Source organism: Chelonoidis abingdonii, chromosome 3 (assembly GCF_003597395.2).
Source record: "Chelonoidis abingdonii isolate Lonesome George chromosome 3, CheloAbing_2.0, whole genome shotgun sequence".
Classification (NCBI taxonomy): domain Eukaryota; kingdom Metazoa; phylum Chordata; order Testudines; family Testudinidae; genus Chelonoidis; species Chelonoidis abingdonii.
In genome coordinates this window covers 197,370,594-197,389,954 of record NC_133771.1, presented here as the reverse complement: position 1 = coordinate 197,389,954, position 19,361 = coordinate 197,370,594, and the positions used below count along the sequence as shown (strand labels likewise).

The 19,361-nt window shown below is 44.3% G+C and overlaps 1 protein-coding gene across 1 annotated transcript in view; it reads right to left on the bottom strand.

Annotated features, from left to right (window-relative positions):
• The window catches only part of REL (REL proto-oncogene, NF-kB subunit), a 46,404-nt gene extending 40,982 nt beyond the window's left edge, over positions 1-5,422 (bottom strand). The window contains exon 1 of the mRNA XM_032766737.2: positions 4,993-5,422. Within this exon, the coding sequence (XP_032622628.2) occupies positions 4,993-5,368 (376 nt within the window). The 5' untranslated portion in view covers positions 5,369-5,422. The remainder of the gene's footprint in view (positions 1-4,992) is intronic.
• Positions 5,423-19,361: the final 13,939 nt, after the last annotated feature.

The following is a 19,361-nucleotide window of genomic DNA, read 5'->3' as shown; positions in this document are numbered from 1 at the left end:
GTGTGTGCTTGTGGGAAAGCAAAACCCAATGACGCAGTAACCTCCACAGATTAGAAATTAAATGTAATTTTAATTTGATTTTCTTTCTTGAAGAACCAAATTATCATCTACAGCTTTACTAAACCAGGCACCAGGTAGACAAGAAACACGAAAGTGTTTGTGTGAACCAAGGCTCATGGAGATTTAGAATCATCACTCTTTGTAGCAATATGAGACATCCATTTCTTGTTCCCATTTTCTGTAAATTAATGTGCTCTTGCCAAAGCAACACAGCTGAGACTATTTCACAATCCCCACTCTCACAGACAAAGGGCCTCCAGACAGGAACATGTAGTTTTTAGAGTAGAAGAAATATAAACTACATCAAAAGCGGACATTCTTGCAATGGCAATGAGGAGTAATTCTGGAAGAGTAAAATGTTGCTTAATTAGCTTTAGTTAACCACTGAGACATGAAACTGAAATGGAAGAAACATACAAATCCATATTAAAGGAAGTACTAATAGTTTTATTTGTACTTATGTTTATTGGCCTTAGGATTATTGTGCTCTGTATCCCAGCATGCCTATTTCTCTTTTTGTTATGATACTGTATTTGTATTTGCATGAATGCACTGAAAACTGCAATACATAATTTAAAAGAAAATGAGATGTAAATTCTCAATGACATCAGTGGTAGAAACTAGTGAAGCCATCAGTGATAATGTGAGTACAGCAAGGAATGAAAGTTACACTGATTTAAGATCTGGGACTTGATTCTGTATCAGTGACAAAAAAAGCATATCTAAACTGAGAAAGCACAGACAGTTTAAAGTTTAAAGCACAGACAGTTCAATACATCACCAGCCATCAGAATTAAAACTAAAAGATGGAAGCAAATACTGGTTTCCCTGTCTACCTTTAGGAAGCAGGTTCTTCACCATGACTGCCAAAGATCTGATGCAAAACTGCAGCTGTGACTGCAAAGGGCTTTCAAGGATGCTCTGCCTTTGACTAGAATACCTAATGCCCAAGAACGTGCAATGGAAACAGGGAAGGAGAAATATGTGCAAAGCATTTGTCTTGAAGTGAGGATTTGTATTTGAAAGTGGAATTCCTGAATTATCTGGAGAAGTCTGGTTGGACCTCAGTGATGAGTTCAGGGAAAGCTGAAGAACAAAGGGAAGTTGGCTGTGACATACCATGCATCTTTCTATGCACTGCAGGAAAAACAACTGGATCATGGAATCAAATGTTGCCTCCAACTAGCAGAGACACAGATTCCTCTGCACAGAGGGCACAGGCTGTGCGAAGAGTCAATGCCATGAGACTACAATTCTGGCATTCAGCTGGAGAGTGTTCTATGGAGACACAATCTGATGCAGTATCTGGAGTGTGTGAATGAGGTGGAGGCGGGGCACAGAGTGGTGGGAGTTTGACTATCAACAATGCAAAGTCACTACACAAAATCCCAATGCAGAGGGGTACATTAGGTATGGACATTATGGTGGCATTGGTGGGAAAATTCTGCCCCTCCAAATCATGTGTAGATACCCTGTTCGGAATCTGTGGATCAGGTGTCCCAATGCGCATACCCCAAAATCAGTGGGCACTTCTGAAAAATTAGGCCTTACATATTAAGTATTTGCCGCCCCCATAGCAGGCCAGAGAGGAGTACTGGTCACAGACCTACTACAAAATATTCTGATTCAACCTAAAACAAGTACAAATATATTCTTAATTCAGAACAAGCAACCCTCTACCCGAGCATTCATGAACTGTGAACCTTCTAAACAGAGGTAGTTTAGAGGCACAACTGCTTCATGTACTACTTCTTTCTTGTCATGTGACATTACAGAATAGTAACTAGAAGAGAAGCTTGTGAACACTAGGAAGTTAAGAACTTCCCCTGCTGAAATATTCCTTCACCAATTACTAATAAGTTGAAAACATATTAGTCGCAGATAACAGAGATAGATATCTACTGTTTCAGCTTATCTGCTCTAAAATACAATATAATTTTTTTTAAATTGTGTGTGAATTCAATAATTTGATTTATCTGATTAAGAGCCAGTATTTAGATAAGCAGATCAAACAGGTACACTGGCAGTGGTTGACTGAGCAGACATTCACATATCATATATAGGTTTGGGAACATTTTTCCTCCCAGCAACCACTCTAATTAATGCAACCAGTTCTAAAATTAAAAATTTTAAATACCCATGAAAGATTCTGGAGGACAAACTTTTGAAAGGATGTGGAATGCAAGTGCTTCATTGAGACCAAGAGAAACTAAATTACAACTTTGGATTCCTTTGGCTACCAAATCTGTGATCACTTTCTCTGGTATTGCCTCTTATTGTCATACTAATTTATTTTGGCCATGACCTGTTCTGATGTGACCTGGATTCAGTTGAGCACTAAGCTGACACTAGCCAACTGATGTCTTCCTCAGATCTGAGACTTATAGTGTAAATTTAGCCTCTATATTTGAGCAATGATTCATTTTTCTTTTAGATTTCAATGAGCCATTTTGAAAGTTATCAGAATCTTTTAAACATTTGCTTAAACCGATTCAAATGTTATGTTTGTTCACTAACTCGTTCCTTAGGGTCACCTAAGGGCAACTTGGACAAGGATTTAAATATTGCTTCTAAAAATCACAACTGTCACCTTTTTAGCAATACAGTCTTAAGTGACAGAATAAGAAAAATAGGCCAAGATTTTCAGATGTGACTAGTGATTTGGGGAGGGAGGCAGTCAGTTTTTAGGTGCTCAACTTGAGACAATTTATAGGAACTGTACACCTAACCTCCACTGAAACTCAGGTCCCTTTAAGGTGGGCACCTAAACATTTAAGCAGCCAAAAATCACTAGTAAAATTTGACAACCTATTCATGTACAATATGTATTGATCCTCATAAATTACTGCACAAATGCATTAGCCAGGATACACCGCTTAAACAACTGGGGCTTTTCATGTCACATTAACCTTTGCAATTGGGAGATTTTCTATTGTGAGAGGCAAGTTCTGGGTGATTGCTTTAAAGTGCAGCTTTCTACTCTTGACCCTCAGATTGCCACAAGCCATGAGGATCAGAGGCAGCAACTGTCCCATATGGCTGCCATTTTTTAAATGTAAATGCTTTGTTACGTTCCTTTCAAGGGGTAAAATGACACATTAGGATCCCTTGGGAGTACCCATCCTCACAGCAGGAATAAATTCCATTCCCAGTTATGACTGCTGAGAAGGAGCCTAGGCTCCTAGCAGCTTGCAAGCAGGCAGTCTCTTGGCTGCCCTGATGAGAAAGGGGAGACTCTCCTAAAAAGCTCCCTGCAGCTGGCAGGCATTTACTCTTCTCCTTCCCCTCTGCCCCCCCTTAAAAAAAATCTGCTTTATTAATGGGAAGGTAAGGCAGGGTGGAACCAGTGCCTTCCTCCCAGATGTTAAGCATCAAAGGAGGGAAGAAACAGTGGCTCCCAGGAGGGGCTTCATACAAACAAAACAGACAAATGCTTGTGAAAAGTGGGTTAGTGCCCAGCATCCCTACCCCAGATGTCAGAGCAGCGGATGGAGCTCATTTCTGCGTAAGGGGCAGGTTCCCCCAATATTCCCTAAACCAGGCCCAACCCCCAATGCCACCACAATTGTTTTTTTGTTAAAGGATGCCCATGTTGGTCAAATAACCAGCCTTGCTTCTCCCACCTTCTACCATGTGAGGGTCGAGGGGAAAGTGAATGCAACTGTCCTATAAACAATATGGACATTATATTTCCCTATATACGTCACCTGAAAACAAAATGGAACATTGGGGCCACATTTGCAAATGTGAGTGTTTACAATTAGACCCCTGAACACCTATTTTAGGCATTTTAACAGGGATTTGGGGGCCAACTCAGATATTTAATTGCTTGAATCCAGATTTAGGTGCCTAACTTTAGGTACCCAAGTCTGAAAATATATACACAATTTATATACAATGTATTGTTTAAATAAACGGATTATTTAATTTTGTTCCTCTGCCACAGAAGCTCTCAACTAAAAGCTTCATTTAAGTTAGTTATGAAGAAGCTCCTCCCCATAACTTTAGGTAGCCTATAGTCTCTCTGCCTTAATGTATTATGACCATTTGTTAATAACCACTGCCTCAGGAAGGGTAGTCACTTCCTGCTGCAAAAACACACTGACAGACAGGGACATTTCTGTGTATATTTTACACTTGTTCAATATTATTCTCTTTGATTTCCTAATGATTTACCCTAGAAGGGGGGATTTAAAATGTTGAGGACACAACTATAATGAAGGTCAACAGAATTGCTGCCATTTATACCCAGGATGAATTTGGTCTGTTAAATTCTATCAACACCTCTCACAAAAAGCCACACGCTTGAAATCCGCATGTCACGTGAACAGACTGCTCATCGACCAGCTCTCACACTGCTACTTCCTTTCAACAACAACAAAAATTAGTTCTTTCCTTCCCCACCTCACCTCTTCCTGTGTGTCACTCTGAAGCCTATTCTCACAGCGGCTCTAGGGGAGCTCTCTTTAGTGGGCTTGCACACACAGCAGTCCCTGAGTGAACAGCCATGTCAGACTCAGAAATCTGCCATTGGGCGAGGTCAAATAATGTCAGTCAAGCCTGGCGGGAGCTGGTGCCCTCTCCACGGCATGACTGGAAGGCAGATGCCTTCTGCCAAGCCCAGAGCCCTGCCCAGGCTGGCTGAGGAGGACACGCCAGCCCAGCTCACTCCGTTTCATAGCAGTTAGACATGTAGTCACATGCTTAAAGTATTCCTTATTTGCAGGCAGCCCCAGACAACCTAGTGTCTCCCCCCCCCGCCGCCCCGGGGTTTCAGAGGTTTTTAAACGCCTAAAGCAGAGAGGGATTGCAGCCAGCACAGCAAACCCGACAGCTCTCCACACTGCAAGGGGAAGGGCAGCGGGCCCCACGGCGCCCAGGGCAGGGTCCCGCGCGATGGAGACGGCGCGGCGGCGCCCCGGGGACACTTACCAGCCATGGTGCCCGCTACACACACGCGCTCTCTGCCCGGGACGCTCGGCGCCGGCAGCAGCTCCGCGCCCTGCTGCTGCTGCTGCTCAGCTGTTGCCGGCTCTACCTCGGCCGCTCCTCCCCGCGAGTGGGAATTTCCCGCTGGGGTGACGTAGTAGCACCGACAGCCCGGTACCCCCACACGCCTACTGCGGCCGCAGTGCTGTGAGCCGGGGAGGAGGGTCTGATCTCGACGGGGATACTCATACAATAGGAGCAATCTCTCCCCTCCCCCGTGTGCCACAGAGCTACATCGCAGTGTGCGCACACACACCTCCGCACAGCAACCGGCTGGCTGCTCCCCGCACCCACTTCCTCCAGCTACACCCCATACCATGCCAGGCTGACCCTCGCTTGGTTGCCAGAGTGTATGTAACACAGGACTCCCCTCCCAGCGCTGGCTGGGGCACTGTCCTCTGCGACCTTTGGCAATACCGACTGTTCCTTCTTCACTGTCAGCTCGTGATGAGGTGTGAGAGTGCCCTCACTGCTGGGCAGGCACACATTTCCCTCCTCCTCTCTCTCTCTCTCTCTCACACACACACACACACGCCATCCCCTGCTCACACCACACAGGCACCCCATATATAATTACACACACACACGGGGTACTCGCATTTTGATACCAAGTGCTTTAGAAATAGCAAAGAAAGCGAAGCTCAGATGGGACAGTAATGTACTGGCATAGCAAAATTCACAAATGTTGCCTATGTGTAAAACAGACACAAGACCCCACCCCAGGCAATGGCCACACACCCGTGCAATCCAACACACTCTCTCAAACACACAGCAGCAGTTTAATAAAAGCAGCCATAGCAGTTGCAGTTGCTCCATAATCATGGTTGCAACTGAATGTCCATTATGAGCTCAAAGTTTTGCTCTTTCCCAGACCATAATAGCCAAAATTGGTAGGTTAAATATGATATTTTTAGTAAATTGGACAACTGGTTCCTAAATTATGCAAGTAATTCAGAGAGTTTAACATTTTTATGCCACTTTGTCCCAATATAAAAAAAGAAAGTAGAGAAAAACAATTTCACTTACTAGACTCCTCTCACAGAGATCTAGTGCCCAGGTCAAACTTTTAGTGGACAGAAGTCTGATTTCCAAAAGTTAACAACTTTTGATTTTGGAACATTGATAGGGAATGTCAGCTACAACATTTAGTACAGGATGTTGAGGGATATTTCATTTAATTAAAAAAGTATAAGGCTCTCACCCTTTTCCCTGCAAAGATAAATCACTCAATAACCTGATTGACCAAGAGGCTTACCAACTTCAAAAATCAACTTCCCTTCTTTCCCCCCAGGCATGGCCATCTCTACCTCTTTTGCCACCCCAAGCAGCAAAGCAAAGAAAAAAAAAAGTGGCTGCAGCAGTGCTGCCAAAAAAAGAAAAAAAGAAAAAGCTGCTGCCGAACTGCCACCAAAGAAGAAAACGAGTCGGAATGCTGCCCCAAGAACGGACAGAGTGCCGCCCCTTCAGATTTGCCGCCCCAGGCACCTGCTTCCTTAGCTGGTGCCTAGAGCCGGGCCTGCCCATAGTAAGACACCTGCTTCCCCAATGTCCTCATACCCCCTAATAGCCCTATGTGCCTCCCCACCCCCAGGCCCACCACATGGGTCCTCCTTCCATACACCTTCCTGAGATCCAGGCCTCGGTCCCCAGCTCTTCCTAACAGAGCTGCATTATTAGGGGATGATGCTCAGAAACACTCCGTCTCATCAGTTATGTGCCGCATACCCTTGACATCATTGTTTCTACAGTAACTAAAGTCAACCAAAATAAAGATGAGCAAATTGCAACCATGACTTTAAATCTCCCCAAATTTCAGGGAATTTGGGATCCAGACCTAGACCTGGATCTGAACTTCACTATTCGGTCCTACGACTATAATGAGTTGAATTGGAACCCATCTTAAGGACACCCCTTGAACTTTGGGGAAATCCAGATTCAGATCCCATACTGACTCCAATCTCCATGACTTGCTTGGAACAGGAACACAAGCTTTACTGGTTTCTCCCTCCCCGCAATCAAAACTTCAGATGGATTGTACAGTACCTTTCGAGTATATTGCATCCTAAAGCTCTACAGATACAAGAGTGGATTTTGTAAGATGCTGATTGAGTTAGGCATCTAAATGCCTTTGAAATCTGGCATACTACCAGGTGCTATATAGATACTACCAGGTGCTATATAAAGAGCCCTAAGAAAGGCAGATTTGCATTGGAGCCACTCCATAGTTTAGATTTTCTAATACAAGTCTGATTTTACACAGAATTTTGAGGGTGATGGTAGAAAGTAGAATTTTGTGGTATGAAGGTAGAATTTTTGTATCAAATTTGAAGTGATTTGTATAGGGGTTCCAGAACTTTGGCAGCTTAGAAAGAGAGGATTGCAGAATTCAAAAATTCTTCTATTTTTTTTTTTGCCACTTTGTAGTAAACAAACAAAAATACCCAGAAAATAAGAGAGAATTAAGATAAAATCTGGTCTTTCCATTGCTGAGATCCTGTGTCCAACATCAAAATTTGGTGATTAAATTCTAATGTCAAAAGTTAGTTTACTTTTGAATTGGTAAGACTGCTATGGAATGTCTGCTCTGGACTGGTGAGCTTAATTCAGAATGTGAGACAAGCTGAAAAGATGTTCTGGCATGCAAAGGGTTACCAGGTTCCTGCCTATGGTATAGCTGATCTGGACAGAGTTATAAAAAGGAATGGGGAAGGCTGCATTCTCACTCCTCCCAGTTGTTGATGCTGGAGAGATCTCAGTTTCACCATAGAAAAATGACTTAAGTGTCATTCAGAGGGGAACAAATCTGCAGCTTTGAAGACGAAATACCATACCATTTAAAGCAAATACAAGTTGTTTAATTAACAATTAATTTTAAAAAAGAATAAGGAAAAATGAGAAAGGTTAAAGGAAAACACATAACCCTGCTCCGTGGCAGGGAACACCACAAACAGTGTCTCTGGACATCAAGGCAGTTCACAGTCTGTTCCTCGTAGGTCCCAGGCCTCTATCTCAGGCCCTGGCTGTGCTGCAGGGATGCTGTGGGTTGGACACTTGCAATGGTGGTGGCCGCACACCTCTGGGCTTTGGATGGGTGGACCCTTCCTCCCAGCGTCAGCCCCCCGTCAACTTAAGAACCCCCACCCAGCCTGGCCTGCAAGGACCCTTGGCTGGGGGTGTCTTTCTGCACTGGGCCCTCTGCCTAAGGTCCCCCCCCTTGGCTGGCCCCAGTTGCTCACCACATCTGGCTCTATGGCTGCAGCTCTGCTCCCAGCACAGGATCTGCTCCCCCCTGGGCCATGTCTCTGGCTCTGTGGCTGCAGCTCTGCTCCCAGCACAGGATCTGCTCTTCCTGGGCTGTCTCTCTGGCTATGTGGCTGCAGCTCTGCTCCCAGCACAAAATCTGCTCTCCCTGGGCTGTGTCTCTGGCTCTATGGCTGCAGCTCTGCTCCCAGTGCAGGATCTGCTCTCCCTGGGTTGTGTCTCTGGCTCTTTGGCTACAGCTCTGCTCTCCAGCTTAGCTTGGGCTCCTACTTTCTCCTTAGCTGGGGCCCACTCTGTCTGACCCAGGCAATTCCAGCTCAGGTGGAGGATGAGACCCATCCTGGCCTTCTGTCTCCCTGATTAGCCTGCCTGCCCTGTCAATCAGGCTGACCCGGGGCATTGGCCTCTCACCATTGTTCCTGGGGACTGTCAATCTCAGGGTCCTGATTTCCCATTGACTCCTCCCCTTTTAGTTCTGGGAGCTAGCAACCAAAACACTCCCACTGAGTGTTAGTAAGGAGGCAGTAGTCCTGTTACATAAAGCAAGCTCTGAGGAAAGAAATATGAAGTAAATTGTAACTTCCCCAGCTGCTGAGCATGCAGTCCAGTTTATAACATCACAGAATTAAGAGAGACTTATAGTTTCAGTACAAATGAAAAGAGGAGGAAACTTCTCTCCCTTTCCCTGCACAGACAGATCTCAAAGGGGAACCTGACCACTAGAGAGGCTCCTCAATGGAAAGGGAACACAAAAGGAATTTTTCCAACCAAAGGTTCATAGAATGGGGATTGCTGGCAAGCCTGTCACGGCTAGTGGGAGTCTGGGGATCCTGAATCATGTGTAAGATGAACTGCTAATGTAGCAGTGTATAAGGTGTCTAAGGCTGTGGCTACACTGGCAGTTTCGCAGCGCTGGTAGTTACAGCTGTGCTCGTACAGCTGTGTACGGCCAGCGCTGCAGTGTGTCCACACTGACAGCGACCAGCGCTGCAGTGTGTCCACACTGACAGCGACCAGCGCTGCAGTGTGTCCACACTTGCACCAGTTGCAGCGCTGTTGTGAGTGGTGCATTGTGGGCAGCTATCCCACAGAGCACCTGGTCCCATTTTGCGTTGTGAAGGGGACGGAAGTGTGCGGGTCATTCCTTCCTGTTCCACGACCCTGCTGCCAGGAATCGGACCCCCCGCCTAAGAGGGCACCTTTTATTTATTATTTTTTAAACTTACCCCATCCCGGCTCGTCTGCTCATGGTCCCGCTCCTTTAGTGAATCGCTGGCGAGCGCGCATGGCCCCGCTCTCCCAGCTAGAGCTCCAGCCGGCGGGCTTGCGCGCTCCGGCCGGGGCTCCAGTCATGAGAGCGGAGTCGCGGAGCTTGCCGCACTCTGGCCGGGCTCCAGCCGGCGATTGCGGAGTCGCGGAGCTTGCCCGCTCTGGCCGGGGCTCCAGCCGGATTGCGGAGTCGGAGCTTGCCGTGCTCTGGCTGGGCTCCGTTCCAGCTGTTTGAAAAATGGCTGTCAAGTCTCGGCATACCTGTCCTCAGCTGAAAGGAAAGCTCCTTGACTTGGTTACATACCATACAAAATGCTTAAGCAGAGGCATGCAAGACCAGGAGAACAAATGTAGCTCTCTCGGCACAGTGAATTGCCTTTGCAGCGGTCATGACAAGAAAGTGTAGCATTGTTCTTCAAGTTAACTCAGAACTCGATTAAGCCAGGCTCTGTAGTGATGTAGAATAGAGGATGAAAATAAATGTTTGGTAGTTTTGCATTTTGATCTATACTTGTTATTCCTTTCCTGGATAAAAGGGGCAGAGAAGTATTTGTGTGTGTGTGTGGTTGTTACAGAAAGCATCTACAATTCTTGAAAGTCCTCAATGATCTGCAACTACCAGAGCGCAAGCCCCGCTCCCCGCCGGAGCTCCGCGAGCGCGCAAGCCCGCTCTCCCGCTGAGCTCCGCCAGAGTGCGGCAAGCCCCGCTCTCCCCTCGGTTACTCTACACCCTCCCCCTCCTCTCCAGGCTCTGAACCCAGGCTGGAGTGCTAAGCGTGACCAGAGAGGCTGAAAAGAATGCTGATAATCCTAGTACCCTGGAGCAATAAAAATGCTGTGAGTGTTCCATACCTGATGACCAGCGCTGCAACAGCAGCGCTGGACTCGCTACACAGGAAGCAGACCCAAGTGTACAGCCAGTGCTGCAAACAGGGAGTTGCAGCGCTGGCTGAGCTTTTAAGTGTAGACACCTGCTAAGTTGCAGCGCTGTAACCCCCCCCACCAGCGCTGCAACTTGCAAGTGTAGCCATGGCCTAAATGTCATAACCCAGTGATTGAATTTCATCATACAATTATTGATCAGTAACTACTCACTCAAAAGATTCCTTTGATGAGTTTGTGCCTTCTCTCTCTCTCTCTGGATTTGGGTCCCTTCCCTTGGTTTTCACTCAGCTTTTGGTTGTAGAGCTGTTTCCCATATTGATGATGAATAAGAAAATATCCAAACATAGCTGAAAGATTAAAGAATTCAGTTGTTTCTGCTGCTCTATGTTCTTCACTTCCAGGCTAAAGACATATCAGTCACCCTTGAAACAACCAGCTTGGTATGTGGCGTGTTTTCTTTAAAGATGTAGAGAGCAACGGATCATATGACAAATCACTTTTTCTGCTCTGATGCACTGTCTTGAGGAAGGTGCTTATAGAGATTATTTAATCATCCTTTTCTCTTGCGACTAGTGTTCTCATTAGAAAAATTTACTTTTATACTGATAGCTAAATTCTTATTTCGTCTTCAAAGCTGCAGATTTGTTCCCCACTGAATGACACTTAAGTCATTTTTCTATGGTGAAACTGAGATCTCTCCACAGTTGATCCTGATAGAAAAAATAATTACACACTGAAGTGTTACCTTTTTCCTTCTCTGCTTGATATATTTTTTTATTTGTAGCATTTTCTATAATGTTTTAATAACTTATGTGTATAGAACCTTTCCTGGGGACAGACTGGGAAGGCTCCAATGTTCTAGTGACCCTGATGGCCAGCAGAAATTCTAAGCCCTGGTAAAGCCACCAAAGGCAGACAGGTCAGAAGATAGGGACCAGATGCAAAGCATCTGCCATGTACATTGGCCAAACCGGACAGTCTCTTCGCAAAAGAATAAAAGGACACAAATCTGACATCAGGAATCATAACACTCAAAAAACAGTAGGAGAATACTTCAACCTTTCTGGCCACTCAGTAACAGACCTGAAGGTGGCAATTTTGCAATAGAAAGGCTTCAAAAAGACTCCAAGGAGAAACTGCTGAGCATGAATTGATTTGCAAATTAGATACCATTAACTCTGGCTTGAATAGAGACTGGGAATGGCTGAGTCATTACACTACTTGAATCTTTTTCCATATAACTTTCCTTACACCTCTTGGTCAATTACAGACAGTTGACAATCTTGATTATCACTACAAAAGATTTTTTCCTGCTGATAACAGGTCATCTTAATTAATTAGCCTCTTAGAGCTTGTATGGCATCTTCTCTGTATATACATACACACTCTTCTTATATGTTCCATTCTATGCATCCAGTGAAGTGGATTGTAGCCCACGAAAGCTTATGCTCAAATAAATTTGTTAGTCTCTAAGATGCCAAAAGTACTCCTGTTCTTTATACACTATAAATACATTGAATACAAGACCAAACATGGTACTCTACCCTCTTCTCAGGATTGGAGAGAGAGAGAAGAACAAGAAGAGAGAAATCAAGTCTTAACCCATATAACAGTGTTTCCCAAACTTGGGACACTGCTTGTGCAGGGAAAGACCCGGCGGGCCTGACCAGTTTGTTTACCTGCTGCGTCCGCAGGTCCGGCCGATTGGGGCTCCCACTCGCTGCTCCAGGCCAATGGTTGCTGCTGGAAGTGGCTGCCAGTACGTCCCTCGGCCCATGCCACTTCCAGCAGCTCCTATTGGCCTGGAGCAACGAGTGGGAGCCGCAATCGGCCAGACCTGCGGACGCGGCAGGTAAACAAACCAGCCTGGCCCACCAGGGCTTTCCCTACACAAGCAATGTCCCAAGTTTGGAAAACACTGCAGTAGAAGAATGATGTTGTGGTTAAGGCACTAGATAGGACTCAAGAGATTGGGATTCAATCTTTGGCTCTGCCAGACTTCCTGTGTGACTTAGGCAGTTACTCAATCTCTCTGGGTTGCACTTTCTCAGCCATGAAATGGGAATAATATTTCCTTTCTCCTAGTCTTGTCTGCATTATTTATTTAAGATGCAAGTATTTCAGGGCAGGAACTGTGTCTGACTACATAACTATGTACTGTGCCTAGTAAAATGGGGCTGCAATCTCAGTTGATTCCTCTAGGCATTACTGTAATATAAAGAACAATCCTACCTATGTGTTGTCAGGGAAGAGAAGTAAAATACTGGGGCTCACACACCATTATGCTGTGTGGTGTATAAACCTAGGGAGAAGTCTCATATGAAGCAGCTGCAGAAATGTGCTTCTAATGCTACTTACCAATGTGAATGCCAGTCAGAGGATACAGGAGGGACTGAGACAAAATAATACCTCTCACCCTGCTTCAGCCCTTGCCACCTGCAGGTCCCTCCTTAAAATGCACTTCTCCCTATAGGCTTATGTACTTCAGTGAGAAATATAAAACTGTTGTTTAAATTAAAAAAACAAACACAGAAAATCCATGGCAGTAACAAGACTAGCTAAACCTCCCTGTCAGGTCAATTGTGTGACTTTTCATTGCAGCACGTTCCCCAGCCTCTGTCTGTACATTAGCTCTTTAGCATCTGTGTGGAAGACCCCCTCTGCCAGGCACCTCTCTTAGCTGATTCTCTGTCTTCAAGAATCACCAAAGACCTACTTCTGTGCTGAGCTTCTCAGGAGGTGCCTGCCTGCTCCTGTTCCCAGTCTACTCCTACATTAGGGGGTGAAGCATTCAGCATGGGGTCTCATATTGACACTACACTATTCCTGCTCTGGAGCTATTTCCATCCTCACCCCCTCACCCAACTCTCACCCTACACATATAGATAAGTAATTGTGAGCTCTTCACATTACCAGAGCTGCATAAAAGGACCAAAATCTAGCCCCAAGTCTTTATTCTAGGCTTTGTGTCTTTATTCAGAAGTGATTTACCTTGCATAACATCCCTTTGCTCAAGTCCATGTATCCAGCACCTTGTGGGCCCAGGCTCTAACCTTTATATACTCTGAAATTAAAGCCTGTTTACAGTGAAGGTGTAACTGAGCCCAGCTGTCCTACCTCCTCCCTCTCCTTGGACCAGTATTAACCCTTTCTCTACTCTCATTTTGCATAGGGTCTATATAACTCACTACTGCTTGAACATGCAAAGTCTTACTACTGTGGATAGTCCCTTTGAAGTCACAGTGGTAAGAGGACTGAGTCCTTAAATGATGAACTCTGAGGAAGGGACCTTGTCTCTTAATTATGTAAAGTACTAATAGACTATTGGTATTACAATTAAATATAATAGTAATTCCTATTAACAGGGAACTGTCAAAGTTGTAGTAAAGCTAAGGGTTGGGTTTTTGTTGTTTGGTCATTGTTAATTTGAACTTTCCTTTTAACAAGTTTGAAAGCCCCTGCTTTATCATGCATATGAAATATAGAAGAGTTCTGCTATTTCTCAGCCTTGCTCCGCATCATGTGACTGTCAAGACGGCAGTTTGCTGAATGGCTGTTAACTTTTTTTAAATTATATTTAGCACATGTAGGGAAAAAATTAAGTGTTCACTTGTCATTGTAATCTGATGTAGTGGCTGGCCTCTCTTTTATATAAACATAAACAATTTGATAAATAGCCATTTAGCTGCACATTATTTCTGCTTATAGATCCTTCTGCTCAGTAATAATGCTGAAAGGAAGTAAACAATGCTTAGAGTTTTTAGCTTTACACATTGCTCTAAGTCACTACCTTAGGCCTAGTAAAAGGTTTGACGTGCCAGGAGTCTTACAGGACAACACTCTCAGATGCCTGGGAAGAATAAAGAGTTACATTTTTCTACACAAGAAAATCAACTATACACTTTCAATCTGTGTGACTTTAATTTTAGACTAAAGAAAACAAACTAAGGGCATGGCTACACTTGCAGATGTACAGTGCTTTGAGTTAAACCAGCCTTTGTAGTGCGCAGTAGAGAAAGCACTGCAGTCTGTCCACACTGACAGCTGACAGCATACTGGTGTGACCACATTAGCAGCTCTTGCAATGGCCACAGAGAGCAGTGCATTGTGGTAGCTATCCCAGCAAGTGGCTGCAACGTGCTTTTCAAAGGCCGGGAGTGGAGTGTGACAGGGAGTGTGTTGTGTATATGTGGGGGGAGAGAGAGTGGGTTTTAGGGGGGCTGAGAGCATGTCAGCATGCTGTTTGTAAGTTCAGACAGCAGCAGACCTCCCCTTCCCCTCCCGTCTTTCTCTCTCTCACACAGCATTCCATAGTAATGGTTGCTTTGTCTCAGAGCAGATAAGCAGCCAGCTGTCAGAAACGGAGCTTTTAAAGGGCATATCCAAAACAATGACAAGACTGGCCACTTGACTTAAGAGGATTATGGGATGTTTCCAGAGGCTGATCTGAGCACAATAATGTAACACCTTGTTCACATTGACACTGGGGCGCTCCAGCAGGGGTGCATCAAATATTATTCTACTTGCTGAGGTGGAGTACCAGGAGTGCTCTAGCCATGGAGTCAGAGTGCTCTACGTGCCTTGCCAGCATAGACGGGTAGTGAGCTAGTATGCCTGGGGCTCCTTTAATGCTCTGTAACTCACAAGTGTAGCCAAGCCCTAAGAAAGAATCAAAGTAAAATCTCCAGAACACTCTCTCTCTCTCTGTCTAGTCTATAATACAATATGTACCATCTCTGCCTAACAAAATAACCACTGTCTTATAGATTTCCCAGAGATGAAAAGGTGGGGAACACAGAAAACAAAGTCATAACAGTTACATAGCCCACATCAACCAAAAACCTTACCCAGATTAAGATACTAGTCAGAGTAGTTGATTACAGGCTGGAGCAAGTGAACACTCACACAGATGATATTGGGTTTAAAGCAGAAACCTTGGAACAAAGATACAATGAAATAAGTGCAGTATAAGATGCGTAGCTGTGTTAGTTTGTAGCGTGTATCCACAAAAACAAGGAGTCTGGTGGCAGATTTATTTGGGTACAAGCTTTCGTGGGTAAAAAACCCACTTCATCAGATGCATGGAGTGAAAATAGTGCAGGAAAAAATAAAGTGTAGTATAAAAATAAAAGAAAATAAAGTGCGGTATAAAAACTTAGAGAACGAGTTGACATGGCTAAGGGACAGTGAGAGGCAGAAAGCAGAATGGAACATACTTATAACTGGGGCCTGGTCTACAGTAGAAAATTAGGTCAATTTAACTATGTCGGTTGGGATTTGAAAAATCCATACCCCTGAGCAGCATTGTTAAACCCATTTTAAGTCTCTGTGCAGACAACGCTAGGTCCACGGAATAATTCTTCTGTCAATCTAGCTACCACCCTTTGGGGAGGTAGATTACCAATGTTGATGGGAAAATCTCTCCCATTGTAGGTAGTGTCCCTGCTGAAGCGTTATAGTGGTGCAGCTGTGCTGCTACAGCATTTTAAGTGTAGCCCACATCTTACTTGGACGCCTCATAAAGGTCAATAAAACAACTGTAACGTCAAAATGTGAGAGAATTAGAATGATAGTTACAATCTGAAAATGATAATACTGTCTGATATTAGGATTGTTCAAAGCAAAATTCAGGCAGTTCAAATCATTGCATGTCAAAACCCAGGAAATTGTCAAAGTTTTGCACAAATCTAACCCCTACCTCATAACAGGCTTCAAGACACACATTCCTCAACTGTTTAAACTAGACATAGGGGAAGATGCTCAGAGATGAAAGACCAAACCGAATGTGTCTGTGAAAATCATCAATAAAAACTCCTGCCATGCAGTGCTGAGACTCTAAATTTAAAATCATCTGCCTTAGGTAACGTAGCATGTTACAGTCTTCCTTAATTTGAGCCTGACTCCCTAGGTGAAAAGAAGAGCTTTTGACCCTTAAAAAAACCCCATCCTTCTTAAAGAAGAATGTGCTCCAGCCAAACCATCAATATCTATTCACTGGGAGAAGAGCTCCCATACATTGGGAACTAAGCACACAAGGGTACTGAAGGGGATAGGGTACGTGTAGCTTAATTTTGGTTACTAGAGGCTTCTTAGCAGTTAATTGGGGAAGTTGACACACCTTTCTCTCAGTCAGTGTATTGCTCTTATTTAGTTAGGTAGAGTTGGTATTAAACAATTGTATTATTTTTATTTGAATATTACAAAAAAACAGCCATGAGAGTCTGTCATAAGCTGGAGCATGCTACAATCCATTTTATCCCCTGTGGTTCTGAACCCCACTTTCCAAGATGGAGGCTAATACTTTCTCCTTACATAACAATAGCAGCTGTTCCATGTGCCTGGGAGCTGACTCTCTGGGGATAATAAGCAGAAAGTTGTGAGACAGGGAAAATGAACTGTATCTTTTTTCTGTGAGGGATTTAGGCAGGCAAAAACATAAATCTGCATAGTTAGCTTCTGATAGTGGAGACAGAGAAGGACAAATTACCATTGCTAGCTTGTTTAAGTAAGCTGAATTCAGGAAGTAAAGGAAAGGGGAATACCTACCACCATGAGAGAGAAAAAACAGGCCAACAGAGAAAAGGAGTAATTAGACAAGACCCAGATGCATGGTGATGGTGGTGCCTAGGGCTGGAAAGGTGGAGTCAAAGCAGGTAGCTACCTACTGTGAGGGCAGGAATGAAAGAAAAAAAAAAAAGGCAGCCAAATCAGCAGAACAAATAAAACTTTTTTTAAAAAATGTGACACAACAGTCTGAGTGCCTCCTGAAGTTGATGCCCCCAGCCCAGGGTGACTGTCCTGCTTCCCCAGCCCTAGAACTGGTCCTGTGTAAGTGGCCCTTGGAGTGCACATATAGTGAAAATTAACTACACCTAGTGAAATGATTGATGCCTAAGCAACACATCCAATTAGTATCAAATGAGACCTTGGGCTGCAAGCAAGGCCAGGATTGTTGGAGACTAACTTGTTGAACTAGTTAGTAAATGGAGATTAGACCAGGCACCGGCTAGCCAGAATTTTCCATTACAGCAGCTTCAGCTTGTAGTGTCAGAAGATAAGCATTAAAGTTCCCAGTACTAGAGTCAAAGGGAGCAGGAACTCAAGTGGGGAGCTTATGGTATAAATGCCTGTTTGTCTCTGAGCTTGCCCTTGCCATCATTAGAGCTCTTTTACTTTATGGTTCCTTGATGCAACTCCACCTAGTGCTTGTGATTTCATAATGATGTTGTGTCCTTGGCTTCTTCATACAATGTCTCCTAATGGTCACTATCTAAAAATATTTTTTTAAAGCATATGAAAATCTATTGTTTTCCACCGGGGTCGCATAAAATCTGTTCACTGCATCTGCTTCTGACAGCTGGTCATTCTTGGGTGGTTTCTTACCTCTCCAAAATGTAGGGAAAGGAATTTGTTGGGTAAAGCAGAGATGGGTGCGTCCAGGGTTCTTCTCCCCAAGAAGAGTGCCCAGGGATGGCTGATGGTGCCCTCTCCAGGGGACCCCACTAAGGAAGCCTCTGGTACAATAACAGTGATCAGAAAAATTAGCTGGAGACCAGGAAGTCACTGAAAGGCTGCTGAACAAATAGGCTTTGGATCAGGTCCAAAATGACTACAAAGATGATGAAAAGGCTTGTAACACAGAAGATGATAAAGACTCCAACTAAAATTGCTAGCCCAGTTCATAGCTGTATAGCTCTTGCCTTGTGCTTATGGTAAGAGCTAAACATTTTTTAAAAAGACAAATTAACAGCTTCCCATAGCAGTAAATCAACTGTGGTGACTGTGATTCAAAAGTCCAGCATTTATTTATAAAAAACACTTAATCAGAAGTGCTTGACATTTTGTGATTCACTATTGTTAGAAATGTGAGACATGAGGAAGTGACAACAGCCGTTTCAGTTAAGTTACCACTGATAATTATGTTTTATAGCAGCCTATATTTGATCAATGAGAATTTTGCCTGAGACTTGTCTCCTACTAACCTGGGAGGACACAGAAAGAGAGGAAATGGGAAGTAGAAGGAATGAAAGACTGTGGGCTTGTCTATATGCGGTCACACCACTTTAACTAAAAGTGTAATTTAAAATCAATGTAGTTAAACTGCAAAACAGTGAGTGGTGGCTTATACTGAGTTAGCTTGAGTCAATTAGGAATGGGTTTAAACCAAACACAGAATACATCACTCAAACTGAAATAAGAGTGACCAGGTGGATGAGATAATCTCTTTTATTGGACCAACTTCTGCTGGTGAAAGAGACAAGCTTTCAAGCTCCACAGAGCTCTTTTTCACAGGGCTGCCCAGAGGTGGGGGGCAAGTGGGGCAATGAGAATATAATATTCTATAGTATTGCAACTTTTTTTAATGGAAGGCCCCCCTGAAACTGCTTTGCCCGGGCCCCCTGTATCCTCTGGGCAGCCCTGCTTTTTCTGGTCTGAAAAAGGTACTCAGAGTGTCACAGCTAAATACAAGATGGAACAGATTAAGCATAAGGAGTTAACATGTTGTGAGAGACCATTTAAAGCAGGGGTCGGCACCCTGGCAGTCCTGGCCAATTTGTTTACCTTCCCCTCAAGAACATAAGAACAGCTGTACCGGGTCAGACCAAAGGTCCATCTAGCCCAGTATCTGTCTACCGACAGTGGCCAATGCCAGGTGCCCCAGAGGGAGTGAAGCAAACAGGCAATGATCAAGTGATCTCTCTCCTGCCATCTGTCTCCACCCTCTGATGAACAGAGGCTAGGGACACCATTCTTTACCCTTCCTGGCTAATAGCCATTTATGGACTTAGCCACCTTGAATTTATCCAGTTACCTTTTAAACATTGTTATAGTCCCAGCCTTCACAACCTCCTCAGGTAAGGAGTTCCACAAGTTGACTGTGTGCTGTGTGAAGAAGA